This window comes from Lepidochelys kempii, chromosome 3 (genome assembly GCF_965140265.1).
Source record: "Lepidochelys kempii isolate rLepKem1 chromosome 3, rLepKem1.hap2, whole genome shotgun sequence".
In the NCBI taxonomy this organism is placed as follows: Eukaryota; Metazoa; Chordata; order Testudines; family Cheloniidae; genus Lepidochelys; species Lepidochelys kempii.
Window position 1 is genome coordinate 36,756,018 of NC_133258.1, and position 27,472 is coordinate 36,783,489.

General features: G+C 45.3%; 1 protein-coding gene across 1 annotated transcript in view; it reads left to right on the forward strand.

Moving 5' to 3' along the window:
• The window catches only part of PXDN (peroxidasin), a 152,719-nt gene that overhangs the window by 105,588 nt on the left and 19,659 nt on the right, over positions 1-27,472 (forward strand). Inside the window, exons 17-19 of the mRNA XM_073336142.1 lie at positions 1,567-3,070; positions 3,476-3,610; positions 23,348-23,556. Of these exons, the coding sequence (XP_073192243.1) occupies positions 1,567-3,070; positions 3,476-3,610; positions 23,348-23,556 (1,848 nt within the window). The remainder of the gene's footprint in view (positions 1-1,566; positions 3,071-3,475; positions 3,611-23,347; positions 23,557-27,472) is intronic.

Consider the following 27,472-nt stretch of genomic DNA (forward strand, 5'->3'; position numbering starts at 1 on the left):
AAAACTATTCACAACCAGAGCTGGCTTTTGGTCCCTGCAAAATCCACAGCCATGGCCCCAGGATTTCGCAAAACTAGAAATGTAAAGAGAATCTGTTTTCATTTAAACACCCTCCCCCTAAATTTCTAACCCTAGTCCTTGCACTTGCTTGGTTTGTGTTTTCAAAGCTAACAAATGTAAGCTGCTACTAAAGTTGAAAAGAACAAGTGGATGGGTCCCACTTTTGTAGCAGAAAAATTGGGGGAACCTAACAATTGCCGATCTATGAACTTTTGACTAAATGAAACTATTAAATTTCAGCTGTATCCCAAAGAATTCTCTTGCTATCACTTCAGAAAAAAATCTTAAACCAGGCTTATATATAGTGGTGTGGTAATGGACAGGAATGTGTTACATTTGGAGTATGTGGCAAAAATTATTTTTTCAGGCCAGCTTGTCCAAAAACGTGGAAGTTTGGTTCTGCTCACACCCTTGTTCCAGAAATTTTGATGGAAACCAGGATTACCACAGCATACAATCATTTATCTCAACTGCACACAAGTAAAGAGCAAAAGGAAAGAGAGATTCAGAAAACTATAATAAATGAAGATAACTTAGAAAGGTGTGTTACTGAAAGGGAGACTTGATTACAAGGACAGGCATTGGAGCAGCAGAGCCACAACATCCTCATCTTAAAGTGTTAAAAATCCTCAAAACAGTGTACTGTGTTCTGTTCTTTAGTAGCCAGTAATGATTCTGCACCATGGTGTGCAGTGTTTCAGAGACCAGAGTAGTCCTGAAAATATTATTTGTAGGGCAGCTAGTTGACACCTACTCTTTGAATTTTTCATTCAGATCATATGTAGCATTATTCTTGAATGATTACCATTTACTTGTGCATGCTGTTAGCCTATGTAAACATTTTATTTTATTACAGTTAACCTCATCCTTCCTCCCATCTTCCTACCTATTGTTTGTTACACTCACTTGTCTTCTGATGAAATTAAGGACCACAACTACCAATGTGTTTTATGGTTCCTAGCACAATGGGGCACTTGTATTCTGAGTAGGGTGGAGAGTGTGTGTGTCTTTTTTATATTGCTATAATATTTATATAACCTATAAAACAATACATAATAGTAAGAAATATATTTTGAAGTGATCAAAAGCTTGTATAAGATAACAGAGTTCTGAGAGTAGAAAAGCTTCAACTGATATTAGTTTTGGGCCACATTTTCAAATGTTCTCAGTATCTAGTTATGACCAGATTTTCAGAAGAGCTCATCTCCCATTTAGGCACCTAAATGAAGTGGGCAGATTTTCAAATTATTCTCAATGGCAGATGTTTTGTGTTGAGTACTTTCCAGAATCTGCCTGTTTCATTTAGGTGGCTAAGTGGGAGATGAGATCTTTTGAAAAGCTTTGTATCATTGTTGTCATGAAAATTATTTTTCCTTTGAATTTGTCCAAGGGTGTGTGGGATTTTTTAAAATCAAAAGATGATAAAATTATGTCTAGTATATTTGTAATTTTGCATCCAAAATCTGATAAGTCCTTAATTTTCCCTATGCTTCTGTTCTGTTTCAGGCTATCACTATAACGATCTTGTATCTCCACAATACTTGAACCTGATAGCTAATCTGTCAGGCTGCACAGCCCATAGACGAGTGAATAACTGCTCAGATATGTGCTTTCACCAGAAATACAGGACACATGATGGAACTTGCAATAACCTGCAGCATCCGATGTGGGGAGCCTCTTTGACAGCCTTTGAACGTTTGTTAAAGTCAGTCTATGAAAATGGATTTAATTTGCCTAGGGGCATTGGACCTAATAGACACTATAATGGATACACGCTCCCCATGCCTCGCTTGGTTTCAACATCTTTAATAGGAACTGAAACAATAACCCCTGATGATCAGTTTACTCACATGCTAATGCAATGGGGTCAGTTCCTTGATCATGACCTTGACTCTACAGTTGCTGCTCTTAGTGAAGCCAGGTTTTCTGATGGTCAGCACTGCAGTTCAGTTTGTACCAACGATCCTCCATGTTTCTCAATCATGGTACCACCAAATGACCCCCGAGTTAGAAATGGTGCACGGTGCATGTTTTTTGTACGCTCCAGTCCTGTTTGTGGAAGTGGCATGACATCTCTTCTGATGAATTCTGTTTACCCACGAGAACAGATTAACCAGCTGACTTCGTATATTGATGCATCCAATGTGTATGGCAGTTCAGACCACGAGTCACAAGAAATCAGAGACTTGGCAAGTCAAAGGGGTCTTCTGAGACAGGGCATTGTACAGAGATCTGGCAAGCCGCTTCTTCCATTTGCTACTGGCCCACCAACAGAATGCATGAGAGATGAAAATGAGAGCCCAATTCCTTGCTTCTTAGCTGGGGATCATCGTGCTAATGAGCAACTGGGTCTCACCAGTATGCATACATTGTGGTTTAGGGAACACAACAGAATTGCTACAGAGTTACTGAAACTCAACCCACACTGGGATGGGGACACAATATATCATGAAACACGCAAAATTGTTGGTGCAGAAGTGCAACATATAACATACAACCATTGGCTACCTAAGATCTTTGGAGAGGTAGGCATGAAGATGCTTGGCGAATATAAAGGTTATGATCCCAATGTTAATTCTGGCATAACTAATGAGTTTGCAACTGCCGCTTTTAGGTTTGGTCACACACTTATCAATCCCTTACTCTATCGGCTGGATGAAAACTTTGAACCTATTCTACAAGGCCATATACCTCTTCATAAGGCATTCTTCTCTCCCTTTCGGATTGTAAATGAAGGAGGCATTGATCCACTTTTAAGGGGATTGTTTGGTGTTGCTGGTAAGATGCGAGTACCATCACAGTTACTCAATACAGAATTAACAGAGAGACTATTCTCCATGGCACGTACCGTGGCTTTAGATCTGGCAGCTATGAATATTCAGAGAGGCAGAGATCATGGAATTCCTCCCTACCATGATTTTAGAGTTTACTGTAATCTTTCTTCAGCTCATACTTTTGAAGATCTGAAAAACGAAATGAGGAATCCTGAAATCAGGGAGAAACTTAGCAGGTGAGCTTGAGGTGAAGGTGAACTGTTAAAAATTCAAATATACTTTTATATCTAAATGTGCATGTGAAAATAATAGTTATTTAAATGTCTAACCTAGAAGGAAGTATTTGTTAGGAAAGGGATAAAGGAATCTCCAAAAGACTTCCTGCCAACATCAGGAGATATATATAGGGGGCTCAGGGTTCCCCAATACCTGCATAAGCTACAGAATGTCTTTTCCCCAGTGAGACTTATAGAGATCTGATTTCTCCACTCCACCAGGAAGAGAATGCTCAAGGTGATTTAATACCACAGTCATTTTTGCTGTGAATAGTTCATATCCATTACCCTTATTTTTGTCATAATACTGAATGCTTTTATAAATGTATAATTTTAACATAACTGTTTGTGTTTCTCTTGTTATAGGCTCTATGGTTCACCTCTGAACATAGATTTATTTCCTGCTCTTATGGTAGAAGATTTAGTTCCTGGTAGCCGATTGGGGCCAAGTTTGATGTGTCTATTGAATACACAGTTTAAACGTCTTCGAGATGGAGACAGGTAAAGCCAAAATGTCCGTGGAAAACTTAAGTGATTTTAGAATAGATTTATTTATTTTTTTTAATTGTTGAATGACTTTTTTTTCAAATGCAAACTCTGTTTTCTTTTTTTTTTTTATGATCTGAATATAGAAATGAAAGAGATAAAAAGCTGATTTTATAGTTTGTCAAAGCAGCTGAAATAACAGCTATGCTTAGTTATTTTTAAGGCCTGTTATCTTTTATGGTGAAAATAGCATATAAAGCTCCAAAAGACAGTACAGAGTAGCTGACTGAGCAGGGGACTGGGACCCAGGAACTCCTGACTTTCCTATTTCTGACATTGTTTGACTGCCCTTGTGCAAATTACTGTTAAAACTACTTCACTGTAAATTGAAGAAAATAATCTTTCTTCAGTGATTGTCCATGTGTATTCCACTTCTGATGCACACATGCATCCACATGCATGAGATTGGATTCTATTGGCCAGCAGTGTCCACTGGGGCCTTTCCTGCACTCTTACTGCCTATGGCTGCGAGATGGAAACCTTGCAATGTCCAGTTCTCTGCATACTGTGCAACTTTCCTAGTAGTGTGTGTGTGTGTGTGTGTGTGTGTGGCTAGTTAGCTAGTAATACTAGCATAGTTATTGTAGTGATTTTTGTTTTTTACAACCTCTTAGCTATATGTAAAAACAACAACAACAATCTTTCTATTAGTGTTTGGGATTTTTCCCACCCTAATGGGGATGAGCTGCTATGGCTGAAATTAAGCCTCTGGGCTTCAAAACTTGCCCTTCCTATGAAGCAACTATTTCATTTAATGACAGACACTCAAGGTGCCTCTTTTGTTTTGGAGAGGATTGTTTGCTTGATAGATGCTAGATCTGTTGCTTCTTCTCCAAAAGGATGTAGAAAGCAAGAGAGGCCCATCTTAAACGTTTTCGCACTCAATGTGAGCTTCCTCAGAACTGAAGGGAAAAAAAGGCCAATTAGGCCTCAGCAGGATTCCTCAGTCAGTGCTCCTTTGACCTGCTGCCCAACTCCGCTCTTAGGCTCACTCTTCAAAGAAAACTTAATCCACTGAGGCCAGCAGAGCAGCTAAGTCATGTCCTTCACTTAGTTATCTGAAAGGAGGTGGAAGGGGCATAGTTTCCACAGTAAGTACAGGCCTTGGTTACCCTCCCTGGAACCTAATAAAAGGAGACATAGATCTCTCACTGCTCAGCCAAAGGGTAGTTCAGAGCACAAATTTGGTGCCTCTGACAACCTGGCAAAACCTGGTCCCCGAGCCCATAGGGCGCTGTCTCAGGCAGTGGTCCACATTTTGCTGGTACCAGCCTCTCAGCAGTAGTATTGATGCACACAGTGCCAGTGACTCTGGTGCTGAATCTTGCAGCACAGATGCTCCTGGCACTGACTTTCTTGGCAGCAAAGTTATTCTTGGTACTGAGTGATCTGGCAAGAAAACCTAGCTCTGCTACCACCACTAGATATAGATCTCCCTTCCCTGTGAAACCTGTGGTTCCTTGAGAAGGACATCTGGCACTGACTCACATTATACCCCAGTAAGAATGGGAAAGTGAGGAAGAACACCTGCAAATGGAGAAGCACTAGATCTCAGCAGTGATCTCCTCTTCCTCACCAGATGAAGCAGTTGTGCACTCCATGTCCATTCAGTCTGACTATTTAAAAACATTTCAGAAACTTCTGCATCACATGGCAGACACATAAATTCAAGAATTTAAAGAGGAACTAAAGTCTTTTGTAGCTGAGGGACAACTGGTAACTCATTCATCCTTGCAGGTAGCATTAGACGCATTGGACATGGCAGCACAATCAATGACACACTCCACTGCCATGCACAGGGCTTTCTGGTTGCAGCCTTTGAGAGTACTAAAGGAGGTCCAGACAACTACTGAGGTCCTCCCATTTGAAGGTTATGACTCAAAAACTGATAAAGTCCTATGCGTTGCAAAAGATTAAAGAGCTATTGTCCATTTCTTGGAGGCTACACGACAGCCCCTAAGACAGAGCAGGCCTGGTCACAAGCCACTCTAGATAAAGTTTTTTAATGTATTATTATTGAAGATACTGTCTACATCAGTAGCAAGCATGTTCCAGATGCATGGAAGAAATCAAAAACAATACTATTGATGAAGAAAGGCAATCCAGAAGAACTGAGAACTACCATCCAATTGCATTCCTCTCACAAGATCTTCACCCGTGACACACTCAGTTGGATTAAGAAGGATCTTGAAATGCATGAAAGCAGAGAACAAGCTGATTTCTGCTCAGGGTATTCAACAATTGATCACATCCACTCAATTTGGCAGCCCATTAAAAAATGCAAGGAATACAAAGTTCAATTGTGTCTTGAATTTGTCAACTACAAAAAGGCATTCGACTTGGTGGAGATTAACACTGTACTCAACGCACTCAACAATATCTGAATCAACCAGAGGTACATTGACCTGTTGGAAGAAATAAACTGCAATTGTTCGACAGAGATAAGTTTATTCAATGTCCTGTGCATTATTATTATTCATAGAGGAATCAGACAGTCACTGAAGCTGACTGAAGCTGTTTTCAGCAGTACTGGAATTGCAGTTAAATTGTATGGGGAAGAAGGAATCAGAAATGACAGAGAACAGTTAATGCATATTTTCTTCACCAACAGTTGGGTAATATTGGCAAAGGAAACAGCAGAACTGGAGAACAAATTGCAGCAACTGCAAACACTTTTGCATGATATCAGGTTGGAAGTGAACACTTTTAAGACAAAGTGGATGTGGAGCATTGTTTAGCAGGAATCATCACTGTAAACGGGAAAGTAATCAAGAAGGTCGACAAATATATTTACCTGGGTCAGCAGGTGAACAGAGACAACTCATTTGAAGTGGAAAGTAGTAGGGGGAGAAAGGCAACAAAATAAAGATATCTCTAACGGAGGATGAACTGCCCATGAAGAAAGAACTGTTTAACTCCACTGTTCTGCCAGCAATGATATATGGAGCGGAAAGCTGGTCAACAAGGAAAGTGGAGGAAGAAAAATTCACTGTCACCCAGAAAGCAATGAAAAGGCGAATGTGTAAGATATTGCTCTGTGACAACATACCAAATGAGAAGATTAGAAGGTGTCCTGAGGTGACCGATGTAGTGCAGGCGATGTACAATGCAAAGCGGAGATGGGTGGATCATATAATCCATAGGGTAGACAACAGGTGGACAATCTGCATCAGTGATTGGATCCCCAGAGACCACAAGCAACCGCTGGACAGAATGAAAACACGCTGGGCTGATCCCATGACAAAACTCTTTGGCCAGAAATGGAAGAACGTGCTCTTCCATAAAGGGAAGGGTAAACCCCTTTAAAATCCCTCCTGGCCAGAAGAAAAATCCTCTCACCTGTAAAGGGTTAAGAAGCTAAAGGTAACCTCGCTGGCACCTGACCAAAATGACCAATGAGGAGACAAGATACTTTCAAAAGCTGGGAGGAGGGAGAGAAACAAAGGGTCTGTGTCTGTCGGTATGCTGCTTTGCCGGGGACAGAACAGGAATTGAGTCTTAGAACTTTTAGTAAGTAATCTAGCTAGGTATGTGTTAGATTATGATTTCTTTAAATGGCTGAGAAAAGAGCTGTGCTGAACAGAATGACTATTCCTGTCTGTGTGTCTTTTTTGTAACTTAAGGTTTTGCCTAGAGGGATTCTCTATGTTTTGAATCTAATTACCCTGTAAGGTATCTACCATCCTGATTTTACAGAGGGGATTTCTTTACTTCTGTTAAAAGTCTTCTTGTAAGAAAACTGAATGCTTTTTCACTGTCCTCAGATCCAAGGGTTTGAGTCTGTGGTCACCTATGCAAATTGGTGAGGATTTTTACCAAACCTTCCCCAGGAAGTGGGGTGCAAGGGTTGGGAGGATTTGGGGGGGAAAGACATGTCCAAACTACGTTTCCCAGTAAACCCAGATAAAGTTTGGTGGTGGCAGTGAAAATCCAAGGGCAAAGGGTAAAATTAATTTGTACCTTGGGGAAGTTTTAACCTAAGCTGGTAAAAGTAAGCTTAGGAGGTTTTCATGCAGGTCATCACATTTGTACCCTAGAGTTCAGAGTGAGGAAGGAACCTTGACAATATCCTTTGCCATGTGGCTTTGTCCCAAACAGATGCTCACAGCACATGGGCATGGGAAAGCTCTTGGAGTCCCCTGTCAACAGGCATGTCCCTGTATGTCCTGCTGACTCATAGGTGTAGCCCCTGGCTTCTCTCTGTTGGTTCACTGTACAGCTGATTGCCCTTGATGGGCCATTAAACAGGCTGGATAGTGCTGATGCCAATCTGTATGGAGAAAAGGAGTACTTGTGGCATCTTAGAGACTAACAAATTTATTTGAGCATAAGCTTTCGAGCTACAGCTCACTTCATCGGTGTCACTCAGAAAGACAGCACAAGTTTGAGGTACAGATATATCACACATATTTATAACTCATGAAACAAAGATGATACATACGTATAAACAAGATTATCATACTTAGCAAATCATAACTTTTCCACTGATACCTTCTGTCATAAATATAAAGGGAAGGGTAACCACCTTTCTGTTTACAGAACTATAAAATCCTGGCCAGAGGCAAAACCCTTTCACTTGTAAAGGGTTAAGAAGCTAGGATAACCTCGCCGGCACCTGACCAAAATGACCAATGAGGAGACAAGTTACTTTCAAAGCTGGTGGAGGGGCGGGGGGGGGGGGAAACAAAGGGTCTGTCTCTCTGTGTGTTGCTTTTGCCTGGAACAGAAAAGGAATGGAGTCTTAGAACTTAGTAAGTAATCTGGCTAGATATGCGTTAGATTCTGTTTTGTTTAAATGGCTGGTAAAATAGCTGTGCTGAATGGAATGTATATTCCTGTTTTTGTGTCTTTTTGTAACTTAAGGTTTTGCCTAGAGGGATTCTCTATGTTTTGAATCTGATTACCCTGTAAGGTATTTACCATCCTGACTTTACAGAGGTGATTCTTTTACTTTTTCTTTAATTAAAATTCTTCTTTTAAGAACCTGATTGTTTTTTCATTGTTCTTAAGATCCAAGGGTTTGGGTCTGTGTTCACCTATGCAAATTGGTGAGGATTTTTATCAAGCCTTCCCCAGGAAAGGGGGTGTAGGGCTTGGGGCGATATTTTGGGGGGAAGACGTCTCCAAGTGGGCTCTTTCCCTGTTCTTTGTTTAATATGCTTGGTGGTGGCAGCACAGGGTTCAAGAACAAGGCAAAGTTTGTACCTTGAGGAAGTTTTTAACCTAAGCTGGTAAGAATAAGCTTAGGGGGTCTTTCATGCAGGTCCCCACATCTGTACCCTAGAGTTCAGAGTAGGGAAGGAACCTTGACATCTTCCATGGCATATCTTGTAAGATTCATTTCTATTTTGTAATATTGGTATCAATAACATTATAAATGGTCACACTTATTCCATACAGCATCACAAGGCACAAGGCCTCTTGACTGCCAAAGAGATTCACATAAATGTTCTGAAACGCAGAGCTATTTGTCTAGCTTGCAAAGCATTTCTTCCTATGTTATGGACTAACAGTTGAGGAAATGACAGACAACACAACAGCAATATTTTATGTCAACAGACAGGAAGGAATACAATTATCCCTCCTTTGCTAAGCAAGTTCATCTCTGGAATTGGTGCATTCATCAACAGATTGTACCAGTAATTCTGCTTCTATCAGACTTTCAGAATGTCCTGCTGGACCGGCCCTCTCATCTGCAAATTGCCCGCTAAAGATTTGAGCCTGCAAACCATCTTCTGCAGGTGGGGATAATCAAAAGTGTTGCTTCAGATCAGAACAAGAAATGCCAAACATTCTGTTCGACAGTGGGAGATTTGGGGAAAGGCTGAATTCAGTCTTCTTGTCAGATGTTTTCCTTATCTCATGGACTCTGAGAATAAAGTGTACCTATCCACGGATTATGTAGGTGAGGTAATATCTTTTATTGGACCAACTTCTGTTGGTGAGAGAGACTAACTTTCAAGCTTACAAAGAGCAGTGACACTTTGAGTTATTTTCCCAAACTAAAGCAGAGTAAGCTCAAAAGCTTGTCTCACCAATGGAAGTTGGTCCAATAAAAGATGTTACCTCATCCACCTTGTCTCTCTCTGTCAGTAAAAGAAGCTGTTTAGTTGAAGTCCAGAATATTTTTGCGAATAGCAGGAAGGACTCTACCAGATTGACCTGTGCACCTAAATAGAAGAGGTTCTTTATTTGGGCAACGCTATGCCACTTGTCTCCCTTAGAAGTCCCAATTCCTACTATTCTGGTCTATCTGATATGCCGAAAGCATTCAGGGCTATCCATCAGCTCCATAAGGGTACATCAAGCACCAATATCATCCTCCCATCCAAGGGGAAACTGTATTTTCTCACCCTATAGTTGCTATATTCCTTAGGGGTGTTATTTCATGTGTTTCCCACTTTCTGTGAGCTCCCTTCTTTTTGGGACCTCAATATAGTGTTAGGTGGGTTAATGGGGACCCCCTTATGAGCTGTTAGCACTTGCTTACCATATCATCTTTCTATGAAAATGACCTTTTTAGTGACTATAACATCAGCTTGAAAGGTAAAGGAGCTGCAGGTCCTCACGGCTGGTCCACTTTAGACTGTGTTCCGTAAAGACAAAGTGATCCTTAGGGTTCATCATAAATGTGTTCCAAGATTGTCTTAGATTTTCATTTCAATTAGACTATTCACCTGCCATTTTTCTTTCCTTAGCCCCACTTTAACCAGGGGGAGGTCAAATTGCACACCCTTGATGTGGTTAGGACTCTTTCATAATACCTTGAAAGAACAAGAACCTTCAGGAGTTCCCTTAGGCTGTTTGTAGCATTTGAAGATTGGGTGAAAAGTCAGGCAGCATCCACTCAAAGACCGTCTAAATTGGTATCTAATTGTATTAGGGCATGTGTACATATAAACCACTACAGCAGTACCTCTGCAGCTTCGCCGCTGTAGTGCTTCAGTGAAGACACTACCTATGCCGACAGGAGGGGTTGTCCCATCGGCATAGGTAATCCACCTCCCCAAGAGGCAGTAGCTAGGTTGAAAGAAGAATTTTCCCATCGACCTAGTGCTGATTACACTGGAGGTTAGTTCAGTTTAACTGCATTGCTCAGGGGATTTTTCACACCCCTGAGCGACACAGTTATACCAGCCTAATTTCCTAGTGTAGACCAGACCTAATGTAGACATAGTGTCACAGCCTTAGATAATTCTATGACTTATTTAGATTAGAGCCTACTCCACCAGGGCTCAGGATCTTTTGTGTCTTCTGTGGGAATCATACCAATTTCAGAAATTTGTAGGGCAGCTACAATGGGGATGAGTCCACACTTTCACCCAGCTATTTTTTAGTTGAGGCCTCAAGATTTGATGTCCTCTTTGACAGAGCTTTTCCTGCAGTCTTGATTTAAATAGGGCTTCTAGCAACCTTCTCCTAATTATGAGGTCACTTTTCACTAGTCATCAGAAGTGGAATACATGTGGACAATCACTTGAGGTAGAAAGAACAGTTACTTACCTTACAGTAACTGTGTTTTTTCAAGATGTGTTGTCCACATGAATTCCGTGACTTGCTCTCTTTCCCCTCTACTAGGGAGTTCTACACCACTTGGATTCTGAACTGGACAAAGGAACTGAGGGACACTTGAGCGCACTGCATCCTTCATGCCCTTAGGTGAAAATATAAAGGGGATAAAATATTAATTATTATTGTTACATTACCTGGCATTCTTTTTGGTATTTGACCACTCTCCCTTCTCATTCTGATGTCTGAAAATCCACACTTCCCTCCTTTTGATGTAACTTGTAATCTGTGATGTCTTGCCTGGTTTTGCTTCTCTTGAGGGAAGAAAGACAGGTTTCTTTTTATTGTAGATGCCTGGCAATGATTAGCCACATTTTAGTAGTTACCACTATCCAATTAAGTTTATTTTTTCATAATTAAAAGGGGCCTTAAGAGAGGGAAAATAGAGAGAGAGCATGAATCATGAAATGAAATGTAATTTAAAACAATGCCTCAGGCAAATATTGCTAAAATATCATTAGAGAGGGTGGATCAGAGCTTATCTTATAAAATTGTAGGCTGGTACTTTAAACTCTTAGATCATAAATAAAGTATTTGAATACCCGCAGGTGAGTGTTACAGCCCTCTCAGTACACTTTTCTGTCTTTTTTTTCCTTTGCATAAAACCTACTTAATTTTAGAAATGGAATCCAGAACTATGTAAATCAGATGTTTGTATGTACATAAATGAAAGGGAGAAATTCTGACTCAGAAATAAGGTCTCCAAACTTCTGGTAACAGCATATACCCACATATGTCACTGCAGGTTAATCATGTTGCCCACTCTAGTGTTCATTTGCATGTTATCAGCAGAAAGACATTGTTTTCCAAAATACTATTTGGGAGCTATATTGAAGTGTTAAAACACTTCAGTCTGCTGTCCAAAGTATGCAGCTGCTTTGAAGTGCCACACAAGTCTTTGAGGAGCCTTTATTACGGACAGAGGATGGAAGCTGTCAGTACCTTGCGAAACAGATGTGTCTGGTTAGGGGAAAATGAGTTGGGTACAGCTGAATTAAGCATTGCTCATTTTGAGAACATAAATACATAGTTCAAGACCTCAAACCTGGTTTCCCATCCCAATGTTTCTGTTGGCTCCTCTGTCTGTTAGAAAAATTGTGCAGGTAGAAGTGGAGCAACTTTAGTACATATTCTTCTGACTTCTTGATAAATGTAACTCATTTTACACAACTCATAGTGTGGTTCTGCAGCATCATAACTTTAAAGGATCTTCTCTTGACAGATATTGTATGTTTGCTCTCTACACAACATAAAGAATATGGGGAAATCACACTGGCACGGTGGGGTTACAAATAACTAAGTTTATAAATTATATACAAATATAGAAGGCCATGCTACCTAAGTACACTGCTACTGTGGCAGGGTTCTGGTGCAATAGAAGACAGGGAGGCCCATTTGGGTTCCCAAACTATTTAAAGGGCTATTACCCAATTTCTATACATTACATACTCCTCCCCCTTTAGAATGAAAGGGCAAACAAAAATTGCAAACATATCATTATCAGTGATGCATAAGATGGTGTTAATTATGTCTGAGAGGTGGTTTATGACTTCTTTCAGGATAATATTTCATAGGGATCACAAATATCTATATCGTCTAGTGTAGCTGTATCAATATATTCCTGCGCTACAGTATTAGGGTCCCTTGTAGTAGAAATAGGGAAAGGTTCACTGGTACTATGACAAATCACCGTCTATGGCTACATTGTAGGCTCAATATTTCAATAGGCATCACTGGTGTAAAACATCCTGCTGAACTTGTGCTCAAAAGCTAGTTCTCCGTGACAAGTTTGGTGCTACTTCTGCCTAATGTGACAGAGGACCAGTCAATGATGTAATCACTCCAGGTTTCCACAAGTTAGCTCAGTAGTCTCTTACCAAGTTTCTCCCATGTGAAAACTCTTTCTTTCTGTATATTAGGCTTCAACAAGTCCAGACAAGACCTTAAATTACATCCCATAAACAATATTACTGGTGTCTGATTTGTAGTAACAATAGAAAATCTGTAATCATGGGTTGTATGCTACCTTTTCCTGGGGTTGTAACACATATTGCTTTCTTGAATGTCTGAATAAAACTTTCCACTAATCCATTGGTGGCAGGATGGTAATGAGTCAATGTGAAGTGTTTGATACCATTTCTTTTAATAAACAACTGGAACTCTTCAGATGTGGTTTGAGTTCCTTTGTTGCTTAGAATCTGTTCAGGAACATCTGACCTCTGATCTGACTATACAGTGATCAATTGTTCTCCATGTCCACTGAAGGTAGGACAAGAAGTTAAGGGCTGAAGCTGCAGCAAATATGATTTAGGTTAGATATTAGGAAAAAGCTTTCTAACTATATAAACAGTTACGTAGTGGAATAAGTTACCAAGGGAGGCTGTGGAATCCCCATTTGTGACATTGGAAGTTTTTAAGACCAGGTTAAACAATTTGTCAGGTAAAGTCTAGGTATACTTGATATGCTAGTATACAAGGTCTAGGTATACTTGATATGCTAGGTATACTCCCCTGTGCAGGGGGAGGGAATGGACTATATGACCTCTCAAGGTCTCTTCAAGACTTCTGTGTTGGTTGGTACTATTGAGCAACAGCAGAACAGTGAGTGCCCCAGGATATTGCCCATCTCTGTAACTGTGCTGCAGCCATTGCCGGTACACCTTTCTTTGGGTTAAAAATTGAAACTAGTGGCTGCTGCTCTGTAACCAAAGTATATTGCTTCCCATAAAGATATTGGTGACACTTTTTAACTCCCCAGACTAAACTCAATATGGCAGGCGACCAGCTTGGCTTAACGGTGAAATCCTAGCTGATCTTAAGAATAAAAAAGAAGCTTACAAGAAGTGGAAGGTTGGACATATGACCAGGGAAGAGTATAAAAATATTGCTCGGGCATGTAGGAATGAAATTAGGAGGGCCAAATCGCACCTGGAGCTGCAGCTAGCAAGAGATGTTAAGAGTAACAAGAAGGGTTTCTTCAGGTATGTTGGCAACAAGAAGAAAGCCAAGGAAAGTGTGGGCCCCTTAATGAATGAGGGAGGCAACCTAGTGACGGAGGATGTGGAAAAAGCTAATGTACTCAATGCTTTTTTTGCCTCTGTCTTCACGAGCAAGGTCAGCTCCCAGACTGCTGTGCTGGGCATCACAACATGGGGAATAGATGGCCAGCCCTCTGTGGAGAAAGAGGTGGTTAGGGACTATTTAGAAAAACTGGACGTGCACAAGTCCATGGGGCCGGATGAGTTGCATCCGAGAGTGCTAAAGGAACTGGCGGCTGTGATTGCAGAGCCATTGGCCATTATCTTTGAAAACTCGTGGCGAACGGGGGAAGTCCCGGATGACTGGAAAAAGGCTAATGTAGTGCCAATCTTTAAAAAAGGGAAGAAGGAGGATCCTGGGAACTACAGGCCAGTCAGCCTCACTTCAGTCCCCGGAAAAATCATGGAGCAGGTCCTCAAAGAATCAATCCTGAAGCACTTAAATGAGAGGAAAGTGATCAGGAACAGTCAGCATGGATTCACCAAGGGAAGGTCATGCCTGACTAATCTAATCGCCTTCTATGATGAGATTACTGGTTCTGTGGATGAAGGGAAAGCAGTGGATGTATTGTATCTTGACTTTAGCAAAGCTTTTGACATGGTCTCCCTCAGTATTCTTGTCAGCAAGTTAAGGAAGTATGGGCTGGATGAATGCACCATAAGGTGGGTAGAAAGTTGGCTAGATTGTCGGGCTCAACGGGTAGTGATCAATGGCTCCATGTCTAGTTGGCAGCCGGTGTCAAGTGGAGTGCCCCAGGGGTCGGTCCTGGGGCCGGTTTTGTTCAATATCTTCATAAATGATCTGGAGGATGGTGTGGATTGCACTCTCAGCAAATTTGCGGATGATACTAAACTGGGAGGAGTGGTAGATATGCTGGAGGGCAGGGATAGGATACAGAGGGACCTAGACAAATTGGAGGATTGGGCCAAAAGAAATCTGATGAGGTTCAATAAGGATAAGTGCAGGGTCCTGCACTTAGGACGGAAGAACCCAATGCACAGCTACAGACTAGGGACCGAATGGCTAGGCAGCAGTTCTGCGGAAAAGGACCTAGGGGTGACAGTGGACGAGAAGCTGGATATGAGTCAGCAGTGTGCCCTTGTTGCCAAGAAGGCCAATGGCATTTTGGGATGTATAAGTAGGGGCATAGCGAGCAGATCGAGGGACGTGATCGTCCCCCTCTATTGGACATTGGTGAGGCCTCATCTGGAGTACTGTGTCCAGTTTTGGGCCCCACACTACAAGAAGGATATGGATAAATTGGAGAGAGTCCAGCGAAGGGCAACAAAAATGATTAGGGGTCTGGAACACATGAGTTATGAGGAGAGGCTGAGGGAACTGGGATTGTTTAGTCTGCAGAAGAGAAGAATGAGGGGAGATTTGATAGCTGCTTTCAACTACCTGAGAGGTAGTTCCAGAGAGGATGGTTCTAGACTATTCTCAGTGGTGGAAGAGGACAGGACAAGGAGTAATGGTCTCAAGTTGCAGTGGGGGAGGTTCAGGTTGGATATTAGGAAAAACTTTTTCACTAGGAGGGTGGTGAAACACTGGAATGCGTTGCTTAGGGAGGTGGTGGAATCTCCTTCCTTAGAAGTTTTTAAGGTCAGGCTTGACAAAGCCCTGGCTGGGATGATTTAATTGGGTATGGGTCCTGCTTTTGAGCAGGGGGTTGGACTAGATGACCTCCTGAGGTCCCTTCCAACCCTGATATTCTATGATTCTATGATTCATTATTTTTCTATCAATTTGGGCATAATTATGTTCTACTGAGGTCAGAGATCTAGAAGCAAAGACAATAGGCCTTTCAGTATGAGCTTCCAATACGTGTGAAATTACTGCTCTTGTTCTATATGGGAAATAATCACAAGCCAAGTTTATAGGTAAAGATGTATTGCCGTATGTAAGCACTTTTTCAGATGTTATGGGCTTCTTTACTTCATCCATAGCCTTGACACACTGTGTGGGCCAACAACATTTCTGTCCATTCTGTCAGTTAAGTCAGGAGATGTTCCATTGTCACTATGTTAGGTAGGAACATAGGAGTGCTTGCTCATTCCATTCCATATTAGGTGGTATCCATAGGGGACGGGCTCTGGTGCCCTCTGGAGCGACACACACATACCGCGGTATAAGGGGTGCCTCCAGCTCCCCCCACCCTCAGCTCCTTCCTACCGCCATTGACGGTGTTGGAACGTCTGCTACTTCAGCTAGCTTTTCACTTCATTCAGTGTGTCTCACAAACTTTTTTTTTCCATGCCAAATAGTTGTATGTAGTTAGAGTTACCCTCAGTGTTAGTTCTAGTTAGTTGGTCCCGGACGGGACTCAGCCAAGGGACGGGGCATGCCCCAGTCCCCAGGCTGTAAGCCATGCGATTGTTGTAAGCAGTGTAGGCCCATCAGTGACCCTCACGTTAGTTGTTTAAGGTATCTAGGCGAAGGACACATAAGCGATAAGTGTCACATTTGTAAAGCATTCAAACCCTGAACAAAAAAGGAGAGAGACATCCATCTCAGGGCATTCTTGATAGTGTTGGCCCTGACACCGGCACCGGAGTAGAGGCCCGATTCAGCCGCGAGCACCACAGCTTCTATGCAGAGCACCCCACCTGCGCCATCTATGAGCCGGCACCAGTCCCCTTCCCGGCCCTGGCCAAGAAGCCCAAGAGGACCGCGAGGGGAAGATCTCCCACTTCGGTAAGGGAAAGGAGAGGGCCGGAGAAGAGCCAAGACCTGTGCTGGACGGCTCAACACCTCTGTCAGGGAGTCAGGCCCCAGCTGAAGTCGAACGGTCTAGCCCCTCCTGTACTATGCCCACCACACCAGACAGTGACGAGGGCCTCCATCAGCTAGAAGTCCTGTCGACTCCCAAGGCCCTGGAGGCAACGCAGGAGATCCTGACACTATCGGTGCCTCCCACACCGGCCCTGGCGGTACCCAAGTCCAGGGATAAACCCACCTTGGGACCATTCCATGTGTCCCTGACTCAGCAGCACCGCTCCCCATCACAGGGGACGTCCAGCCAGTGCTCACCCACAAGGAGCCGTCATGCCTCGGACGTAAGGAGGCAGCCTCAGAGAATCCCTCTTCGGTCTCCGGACCCTGGACACAGACAGCCGGATTCGAGGTGCGGCTCACTGGTAACCTGATGCAGACCTGCGGACTGCATGAACATCAAGACCGACCCCTTGTGTCTCCAATGCCTCGGCACTGATCACGTGACTGATTGGTTGAATGGAGCCACCGGTCACCCGCCTGCCAGCACCTGTCGCCGAGATGCAAATCCCAACGGTCAGGGAGATCCTCCTGACGGCCAGCCCACTCTGGCTCCCAGTCCCACTCTAGGTCCTGGTACCAGTTGAGCAGCGTGAGGTGTAGATTACCAGTCTACCGACGCAAATCCACGGAATGCCGAAAATCCCCGAGGGCCCGTGTGAGGGACCCGTCTTGATCGGACAGGTAGCCTCTAACCTGGGGTTCCAAGCAGAGGAACTCGAGGAGCCGTCGGACTCACTGTTCAACATCCTTTGTTCCACAGTGCCCGCCAGGATGGCTTTACCCCTACATGAGGGGGGTATTGAAAATAATTAATGCCCTGTGGCAAACCCCCTCCTCCCTGCTAACTATTTCAAAAAGGGCTAAGCTCAAATACTTTGTGCCAGCTAAAGGCTATGAGTATCTCTCTACTCATCCGGCCCTAAACTCCCTTGTAGAAGAGGCTGTTAACCAGAGAGAAAGGCAGGGTCAACCAGGGCTACACCCAAGAATAAAGACTCGAAGAGACTGGATCTGTTTGGGCAAAAAAAATATTCGTCCTCCAGCCTTCAGTTGAGAGTGGCCAACCACCAAGCCCTCCTTGACCTCTACGACTATAACATGTGGCAGACCATGGCCAAATTTGAGGTCTTGCTGCCCCATGGGTCCAGGAAGGAGTTCCGGGCAATCCTCAAAGAGGGCACGGCTGTGGCCAGAGCGGCCCTCCAAGCAGCTTTGGACGTGGAAGACTCCATGGCTCTCACCATGGCATTGGCCATTTCCATGCGGAGGGCATCCTGGCTGCTCCTCTCGAGTCTGTCGACTGAGGCTCAGCAGTGGATGCAGGACCTCCCCTTCGATGGCCAGGCCCTGTTTGCAGAGCCAGACGGATAGTAAACTGCACGGACTGAAAGACTCCCACACTACCCTGAAAACTCTAGGGCTGTACATCCCTGGTCCAGCCCATATGTGGTTCAGACCTCAGCCATCTCAGGATCAAGGGAGCCAACCCCATCCGGAGCCACCCCATAAGAAGAATAGGGGCTACAAGCGCCGTCCGAGCCATCCACCTCCACCCTCTGCCCAATGAGGCTCGACCCACAACAAGCAGGGGGGCAAGCGAGTGTTTTGAGAGTGCACTCGAGGGTGACCTACCCCAGACTATACCCCGGATCTGTCTTTCGCGCTGTTTTCCAACCACCTTTCATTTTTCCTCCCCATATGGACCACTATAACTTCGGACCTCTGGGTCCTCAATACTGTGGCACAGGATTATGCCCTCCAGTTTCTTTCTACACCCCTTCATGTCCCTCTTCAGGGACCCTTCTCACGAGAGTCTTCATGCACAGGAGGTAGAAGGGTTGCTGCAGCTGCGTGCGGTGGAAAAGGTTCCCGCGAGTACAGGAACAAGAGGTTCTATTCCTGGTACTTTTTAATCCCAAAGGCCCAGGGTGATCTACAGCCCATCCTGGACCTGTGAGACCTCAACAAATACCTGAAGAAGCTGAAGTTCCGCATGGTCTTCCTGGCCTCCATCATCCCCTCCCTGAATCCGGGAGACTGGTATGCCACCCTCGATTTGAAGGATGCATATTTCCACATAGTGATCTTTCAAGGTCACAGATGCTTCCTACGTTTCACAGTGTGAACTGACCACTATCAGTCTGCAGTCCTACAGTTGTGACAGCACTGAGGGTGTTCACCAAATGCATGTCGGTAGTAACCACTTACCTCAAATGTCAAGGTATCCAGATCTACCTGTACCTTGACAACTGGCTCGTCAAAGGCTGCTCCAGCTCCCAAGTTCAGAGGCATGTTGTGATTCTGCAGGCCACATACCAAATCCCAGGGCCTGCTGGTAAACAACAAAAAGTCAACATTAGTTCCGGTGCAGAGGATAGAGTTCATCAGAGCAGTGCTCGACTCCACCTGTGCCAGAGTGTTTCTACTGCAGGGGAGGTTTCAGACGATAGTGGACCTCATCGTGTGAGTTTCCGTGTTCCCCCGACCATGCCCAGGGGTTTGCTTGTGCCTGCTGGGACACATGGCAGCATGTACGTATGTCATCCACCATGCTAGGCTTATGATGCGGCCCTTACAGCAGTGGCTGCTGACGGTCTATTACAGTCCAGAGATCACTTGGAAAAGGTAGTTATCATCCCACCTACAATACTTACCTTGCTACACTGGTGGACCAACCCCAGGGCAGTCCTGGAACAAATTCCATTCGACAGCTCTTGTCACTCGATCGAGTTGATATTGGACACCTCAGACCTCGTCTGGGGAGCTCATCTCAGTGGCCTCCAGACCCAGGGCATGTGGTCCCCAGAGGAGATGACGTTGCACATAAATGTCAAGGAGCTCAGAGCAGTACGCTTGGCCTGCGGAGTCTTTCTACCACACCTGGCAGACAAGGTGGTGAGAGTGTTCACAGATAATATGGCTTCGATGTTTTACATCAACAGGCAAGGGGGAGCACGCTCATTGGCCTTCTGCCAAGAGGCACTCCGACTGTGGGATTTCTGCATCGACCACGCGACCCAACTGGAGACCTGTCACCTCCCCGGCATCAGGAACACACTGGCAGATGGCCTCAGCAGATCCTTTTCCTCTCACCATGAGTGGTCGCTCCATCCAGAGGTAGCCCAGTCCCTCTTTCAGAGGTGGGGAACTTCCCAAGTGGACCTGTTTGCCACCAGACACAACAGGAAATGTCTTTGCTTCTGTTCCCTAGAAGGCCTGGGCAAAGACTCCTTCTCCAACACCTTCCTCCTTTTGTGGTCAGGGGCTCTGATTTACGCCTTTCCACCGATCCCACTCGTCAGCAGAATCCTGTCAAAGGTCAAGAGAGACAAGAGCCAAGTCATCATGGTCACCCCGGCATGGCTGCGCCAACATTGTTTCGGCATGCTGATGGATCTAACGGTGGCCGCTCCCTGGCCCCTTCCCAACCTACCAGATCTGCTCTTGCAAGATCATGGGCGTCTTCTACATCCCAATCTTGCTCCCCTCCACCTCATGGAGTGGATACTGCGTGGCTTAATTTGGAGGAGCGGGCCTGCTCTAACGAGGTCCAGCAAATTCTTAGAAAGCAGAAAGCCTTCCATTAGAGCAATCTACCTGGCCAAATGGACGAGGTTCTCCCACTGGGCGTCTGAGCACATCATCTCTCCAACCCACTCCTCCTTACAATCTATCTTAGATTATCTGCTCCATCTTAAGAATCCCTCTCTTCTATCAGAGTACACCTTGTGGCTATCTCTGCTTTTCACCCGCCAATCTAAGGTCAGGCAGTGTTTTCACATGACATGTCGGTCTGTTTCCTGAGAGGCTTCGAGAGACTCTTCCCACCGGCCCGGCCTCCTGTTCCACAGTGGGACCTTAACTTGGTTCTTTCTAGGCTCATGGGCCCACCCTTTGAGCCTATGGGCTCCTGCTCCCTCTCCCACCTGTCATGGAAGGTCGCATTCCTTGTGGCGATAACATCCACAAGATGGGTGTCGGAGCCTAAAGCCCTGACATCGGAGCCACTGTATACGGTGTTCTACAGGGACAAAGTTCAACTGCGACCCTATCCAGCCTTTCTGCTGAAGGTGGTGTCTTCCTTCCATGTCAACCAGGACATCTTCCTCCCAGTGCTTTGTCCCAAGCCATACACTACTGTGGAGGAAATGAGGCTGCACACCCTGGACGTCAGATGTGCCCTGGCATTTCACCTGGAGCGTACCAAGCCCTTCCGCAGGTTGACCCAGCTCTTCATCGCGACAGCGGACAGGATGAAGGGCCTTCCGGTGTCATCACAGAGGATTTCCACCTGGACCACTTCCTGCATCTGGACCTATTACAAGCTGTCACAGGTCTCGCTGCCACCGATTGTGAGGGCCCACTCCACTAGAGCTCAGGCGTCCTCGGCGGCCTTCCTGGCACACGTTCCCATCCAGGACATTTGCAGAGCCGCAACGTGATCTTCACACATTCACAGCACATTATACCATCACTCAGCATGCCAGAGACAACGCTGGGTTTGGCAGAGCTGTGTTGCAATCTACACATCTGTGAACTTCTACCCACCTCTGCTGGCACTGCTTGGGAGTCACCTAATATGGAATGGACATGAGCAAGTACTCGAAGAGAAGACAGTGACCTTTTCTGTAACTGGTGTTCTTTGAGATGTGTTGCTCAGGTCCATTCCAGAACCTGCCCTCCTTCCCCACTGTCAGAGTTTCCGGCAAGAAGGAACTGACGGTGTGGGGAGCCGGTGGCACCCCCCACCCCTTATATACCGCTCCAGAGGGTGGCAGAGCCAGTCTCCTACAGATACCACTGAAGGAAAAATGCCCGGCACCAGTACATGTGGTGAGCACACATACCTAATATGGAATGGACATGAGCAACACATCTCAAAGAACAAAGGGATAGCTGAGTGGTTTGAGCATTGGCCTGCTAAACCCAGGGTTGTGAGTTAAATCCTTGAGGGGGCCATTTAGGGATCTGGGGCAAAAATTGGGGATTTGTCCTGCTTTGAGCAGGGGTTTGGACTAGATGACCTCCTGAGGTCCCTTCCAACCCTGATATTCTAAGATTCTATTTCTTTTCACAAACTACTGGTGCACCAGTTCTACTCCATAGACTGCAGGAAAGACAGATATTCTAGGGCAGGGGCAGGCAAACTTTTTGGCCTGAGGGCCACATCGGGTTTCCAAAATTGTATGGAGGGCTGGTAAGGGGAGGCTGTGTCTCCCCAAACAGCCAGGCATGGCCCGGCCCCTGCCCCTATCTGTCCTCTCTCCCCCCCCCCGCACCCCCCACTTCTCACTCCCTCATGGCTCCTCCGGGACTCCTGCCCCCCATCCCCTGACGCCCCCCCCCCCCCAGGATTCCTACCCCATCCACCACCCCCTGCTCCCTGTCCCCTGACCACCCCCGAACCGCTCACCCCTGGCTGCCCCCTGCCACCCATCCAACCCCCCCTCTCATTCGTGACTTGCCCCCTGGGATCCATGCCCCATCCAACTCCCCTGTTCCCCACCCTCTGACCGCCCCAACCCCATCCATACCCCGCCCCTGCCCTCTATCCAACCCCCCCTGCCCCCTCACCATGCTGCCTGGAGCACCAGTGGCTGGCAGTGGCTACAGCCGCGCTGCCCAGAGGACCGGGTCAGGCCGCGGCTCTGCAACTGCGCTGCCCGGCCGCCCAGAGCATTTCGGCGCTGAGGCTGTCGGGGAGCGGGGACTAGCCTCCCAGGCCAGGATCTCAGGGGCCGGGCAGGAGGGTCCCACAGCCGGATGTGGCCCGTGGGCCGTAGTTTGCCCACCTCTGTTCTAGGGGTATGTATGTGCAGGAGAAAATGGGAAACAGGAGGGAGGAGGAAATTGGAATGTGTGTGCACAGGAATGTTCGGATGCCTCGAGAGGGTACGAATTTGAGCATGCGCATAACAGGAGGGAAAGGGAAATTGGCATGTAAGCTTTGGTGTCTTTGTGCAAAGCAACTGTAAATCCATGTTAATTTGCAAGTATGCTCTGGCTGCTTTGTCTCTTCTACCAAAAAAATTTGTTCACCTAGGAAGATTTGTGAACAGAGGCCTCATGGCTAGTTAGAAAGGAACATGAAGACAGAGTATAAAGTCATCTGCTTTCAGGAACTGTATTTTTCCTACGATCTGTTTTTCAAAGAATACTATTTTGTGTTGATTATAATATCCCAAGATCTCTAGTAAAGTACAAACTATCTGTATGTCTGTCTATTTTATTTTATTTTATTTTATTTTATTTTATTTACCATTGTCTTAACTGTCTAAGAACTTAACTTTTCTTTCTGTGAGACTACAGGTTATGGTATGAGAATCCTGGTGTATTTAGTCCACCTCAGCTGACTCAGATCAAGCAAACATCTCTTGCCAGAATTTTGTGCGACAACGCTGACAATATAACCAGAGTGCAACGTGATGTCTTTAAGGTGGCCGAGTTCCCACATGGTTATGGTAGCTGTGAAGAAATTCCTAAACTGGATCTCAGGATGTGGCAAGATTGCTGTGAAGGTCTGTATCCAGGGAGAGTATTGGGAGTGCATCCTATGTTTCTGGTTATGTTTTTTTAATGGCCTGCTTTGAAGAAATTTTACGAGATTTTTAGTTACTATTCAACTCTAACTCAATCTGAACTAGGAAGATGGATAATGTGCTTACAAAACTATACTTGGAGTGTGCAGAAGTAATATTCCACTTCCCACAGAAGTAATAGGCGGTGAAGGAATCTGGTCAGGAGATTGATGTAGCTACTGTATAGCTAAGGCTTTGGCTCTGTTGTATTAGCAGTTTACTTATAAAAAACATTGAAAGCTTACTATTTTTTCTAAATGACCTTAAAAATTCTAGTAAATTCCATTGTTTGATTAAAATTTAGACTGTAAGAATCAATGTTTTGCTCACTGTACTTAAATTTATAGGTACTTAGTCATCCATGTATTTAATTGTTATAGCTGTGTAAGTAGGAAGCATCTGTTTTTGTTATCCTTCCTGTTTTGTTCAGTGCAAAATGCTTTTCCACATGGAGGGCAGAGGAGCAGACACTTAGTTACCAAAACCTGTTACCTCTTAGATTGCTTGAACAAACCAGGATTTTTTTTTTTTTAATGCAAAACTGTTCTATAATAACAAAACCAGATTACCTCTAAAGCTTATTTAACTAATCATACAGCAGAATTACTGATTTATCATTATAAAATAATTAGAGTTTAAATGAAACACCCAGTATTTTCTTTCTACTTCCTTGACATTCTAACCTGCTGCTTGAGATTATCACAGGCCCCAGGACCTAACTTTTCTGCAGGGTGAACTGTTTGAGCAATGAGCTCCCCAAGTTCAACTTCATATTTTCCAAGAAAGCTACCTCTGAGGCATTTTTCGGTATCTTAACAGAGGAACAATTACCTTATGTTTCAAGTAGTCGACTAAGACTAAGGAGAAATGGTATCAATTCATGGCTCTGCCACATCCTTCCTGTGTGACATTGGGAAAGTAGCTTATTCTTTCTGTACCTCAGCTCTGCACCTGTAAAATGGTGATGATGATCCTTTCTTACCTCAAAAGAGTATTGTAAAGATAAAAGTATTAATACTGGTAGAATGCTTAGGGTATGTCTACACAGCAGTGTAAGTCCAGACTCGAGCCTGGACTCACGCCTTGTGTCCACATGCCAATTGTGTTAACCTACGACTCAAACCTAGGGTTCCAGGACCCTACAGGGCTGGAAGGTCTGAGCCTGTGTTAAACTGGGACCTAGGGTCTGAGCCCTATTGCTTTCCTGTGTGCACATGGCCCCAGCTTGTTGACTCGAGGCCTGGAAGTCATCCAGATGTATCCCAGAGTTCCTTGGGACAATTTTCTTAGTCTTCTCTATGCTGACAATCTGTGGTGCAATCTGTTGCACTCTATTGCAAACAGAAGCCACACTTCCCTTTGCAAAGGCAGCAGCTCAGATCAGCATTAAGCCATTGTCTTCTGAACACTGGTCTGTGAGCATTGCTGTCAGGAAGCCTGCAGGGTTTTCCATGGAGACCATTCAGAAGAAGCTTTTTGCAAAGAGAGCTGATTTCTAGTTACAAGAGCATAGCCAGATTTTGGTGTATGCTATCCAGGTGAGAGCAGGGGCAGAGAGCAGATCAGGGACTAAGCAGATGCCCTGTGAGTAGAGAAAGAAGCAAAGCTCCCGGCTCAGCACGGCTTGGGGAGGATGACTCCCAGCTCCCCAGCCATGCCTCCTCCAGGGCAATTCCCCGGTCCCTGCTCTGCTCTCTAACCCCCACCCCCAACCCCTGGGGCTGCATGTGCAAGGGCACCCGGGAAGCATGTACTATCAAGGGGGCGAGTGGGAGCCAGCTCCAAACCTCCCCACAGCCTCCTGTGGTAGTGACTCCAGCTGTTCCTAGCTGCTGTACAGAGCTTGCCCAGAGCAGCTGACAGGTGGGAGGCAGCTCCTGGATGCCAGGATGTTGGGGATCATCCCTTCCCTGGCCGTGCTGACCTGGGAGCTCTGCTGCTCGCCATCCTTCCAGGGCTCCTCTTGGTCCTGCTCCACACTTTGTCCCTTGCTCCCCCCCCGCCCCCCGCCCTTCCTGGGTGTGTGTGTGTGTGTGTGTGCGTGCATGCAGGGCCGCCTGGACAGTGTGCACTATGAGGGCCGTGAGTGGGATCCAGCCCCAAAACTTACCCACAGCCCCCGGGTGTCCTTTATCCCTGCCTCCCAGGGGGCAGGGATAAGGGATCATAGAATCATAGAATATCAGGGTTGGAAGGGACCTCAGGAGGTCATCTAGTCCAACCCGCTGCTCAAAGCAGGACCTAATCCCCAAATAAATCATCCCAGTCAGGGCTTTGTCAAGCCTGACCTTAAAAACTTCTAAGGAAGGAGATTCCACCACCTCCCTAGGTAACCCATTCCAGTGCTTCACCACCCTCCTAATGAAAAAGTTTTTCCTAATATCCAACCTAAACCTCCCCCACTGCAACTTGAGACCATTACTCCTTGTTCTATCATCTGGTACCACTAGAACAGTCTAGATCCATCCTCTTTGGAACCCCCTTTCAGGTCGTTGAAAGCAGCTATCAAATCCCCCCTCATTCTTCTCTTCCGCAGACTATACAATCCCAGTTCCCTCAGCCTCTCCTCATAAGTCATGTGTTACAGCCCCCTAATCATTTTTGTTGCCCTCCGCTGGACTCTTCCCAATTTTTCCACATCCTTCTTGCAGTGTGGGGCTCCAAACTGGAAACAGTACTCCAGATGAGGCCACACCAATGCCGAATAGAGGGGAATGATCACATCCCTCGATCTGCTGGCAATGCTCCTACTTATACAGCCCAAAATGCCGTTAGCTTTCTTGGCAACAAGGGCACACTCTTGACTCATATCCAGCTTCTCGTCCACTGTAACCCTTAGGTCCTTTTTTGTAGAACTGCTGCCTAGCCACTCGGTCCCTAGTCTGTAGCAGTGCATGGGATCCGTCCTTCCTAAGTGTAGGACTCTGCACTTGTCCTTGTTGACCCTCATCAGATTTCATTTAGCCCAATCCTCTAATTTGTCTAGGTCCCTCTGTAACCTATCCCTACCCTCCAGCATATCTACCACTCCTCCCAGTTTAGTGTCATCTGCAAACTTGCTGAGGGTGCAATCCACAGCATCCTCCAGATCATTAATAAAGATTTTGAACAAAACCGGACCCGGGACCAACCCTTGGGGCACTCCACTTGATACCGGCTGCCAACTAGACATGGAACCATTGATCACTACCCGTTGAGCTCGACAATCTAGCCAGCTTTCTACCCACCCTTATAGTCCATTCATCCAGCCCATACTTCTTTAACTTGCTGGCAAGAATACTGTGGGAGACCATGTCAAAAGCTTTGCTAAAGTCAAGGAATAGCCCTGGGCTGTGCTGGAGCATACTGCACCCCAAACCCTGGGGATGCATTTCACTGCTCCACAACTGGCAGCAGCCAGGCTGGGGCATGTGTGTGTTTTTTCCCAAAACTGACATTTTTATGTCAAACTTCAAAATAGACAAATAAATAAAAAAACAACCAAGCAAAAATATCTTGAACCACACCATTTTAAAAATTAAGAACAGAAAAGTTTCATTTAAATAGTTTGGTAGCCTTGGAGACTGATGTCCCAGTTATCCTCAGAACAGGTGCACATGTGCATTTTCTTGCCAGTGTGACTCAGCCTAGAGGGGGAAAGCCCAATTTTCATTTAGTTCAGTGCAAAGCCGCTTCAAACTGCAGTGATTCTACTGAGACAGCCACCCAAAGGAACTAATTATTCAGTTTATGTACTCATGTGCTCCTTATGGGCACCTGAGACCCATCGATAGCATCGTCACAGTTAGGAAACAAGATGGGCAATAGAGTTTTCCCACGGTGCAACACATTCGTAGGGCTAGAGTGTTGACATTGG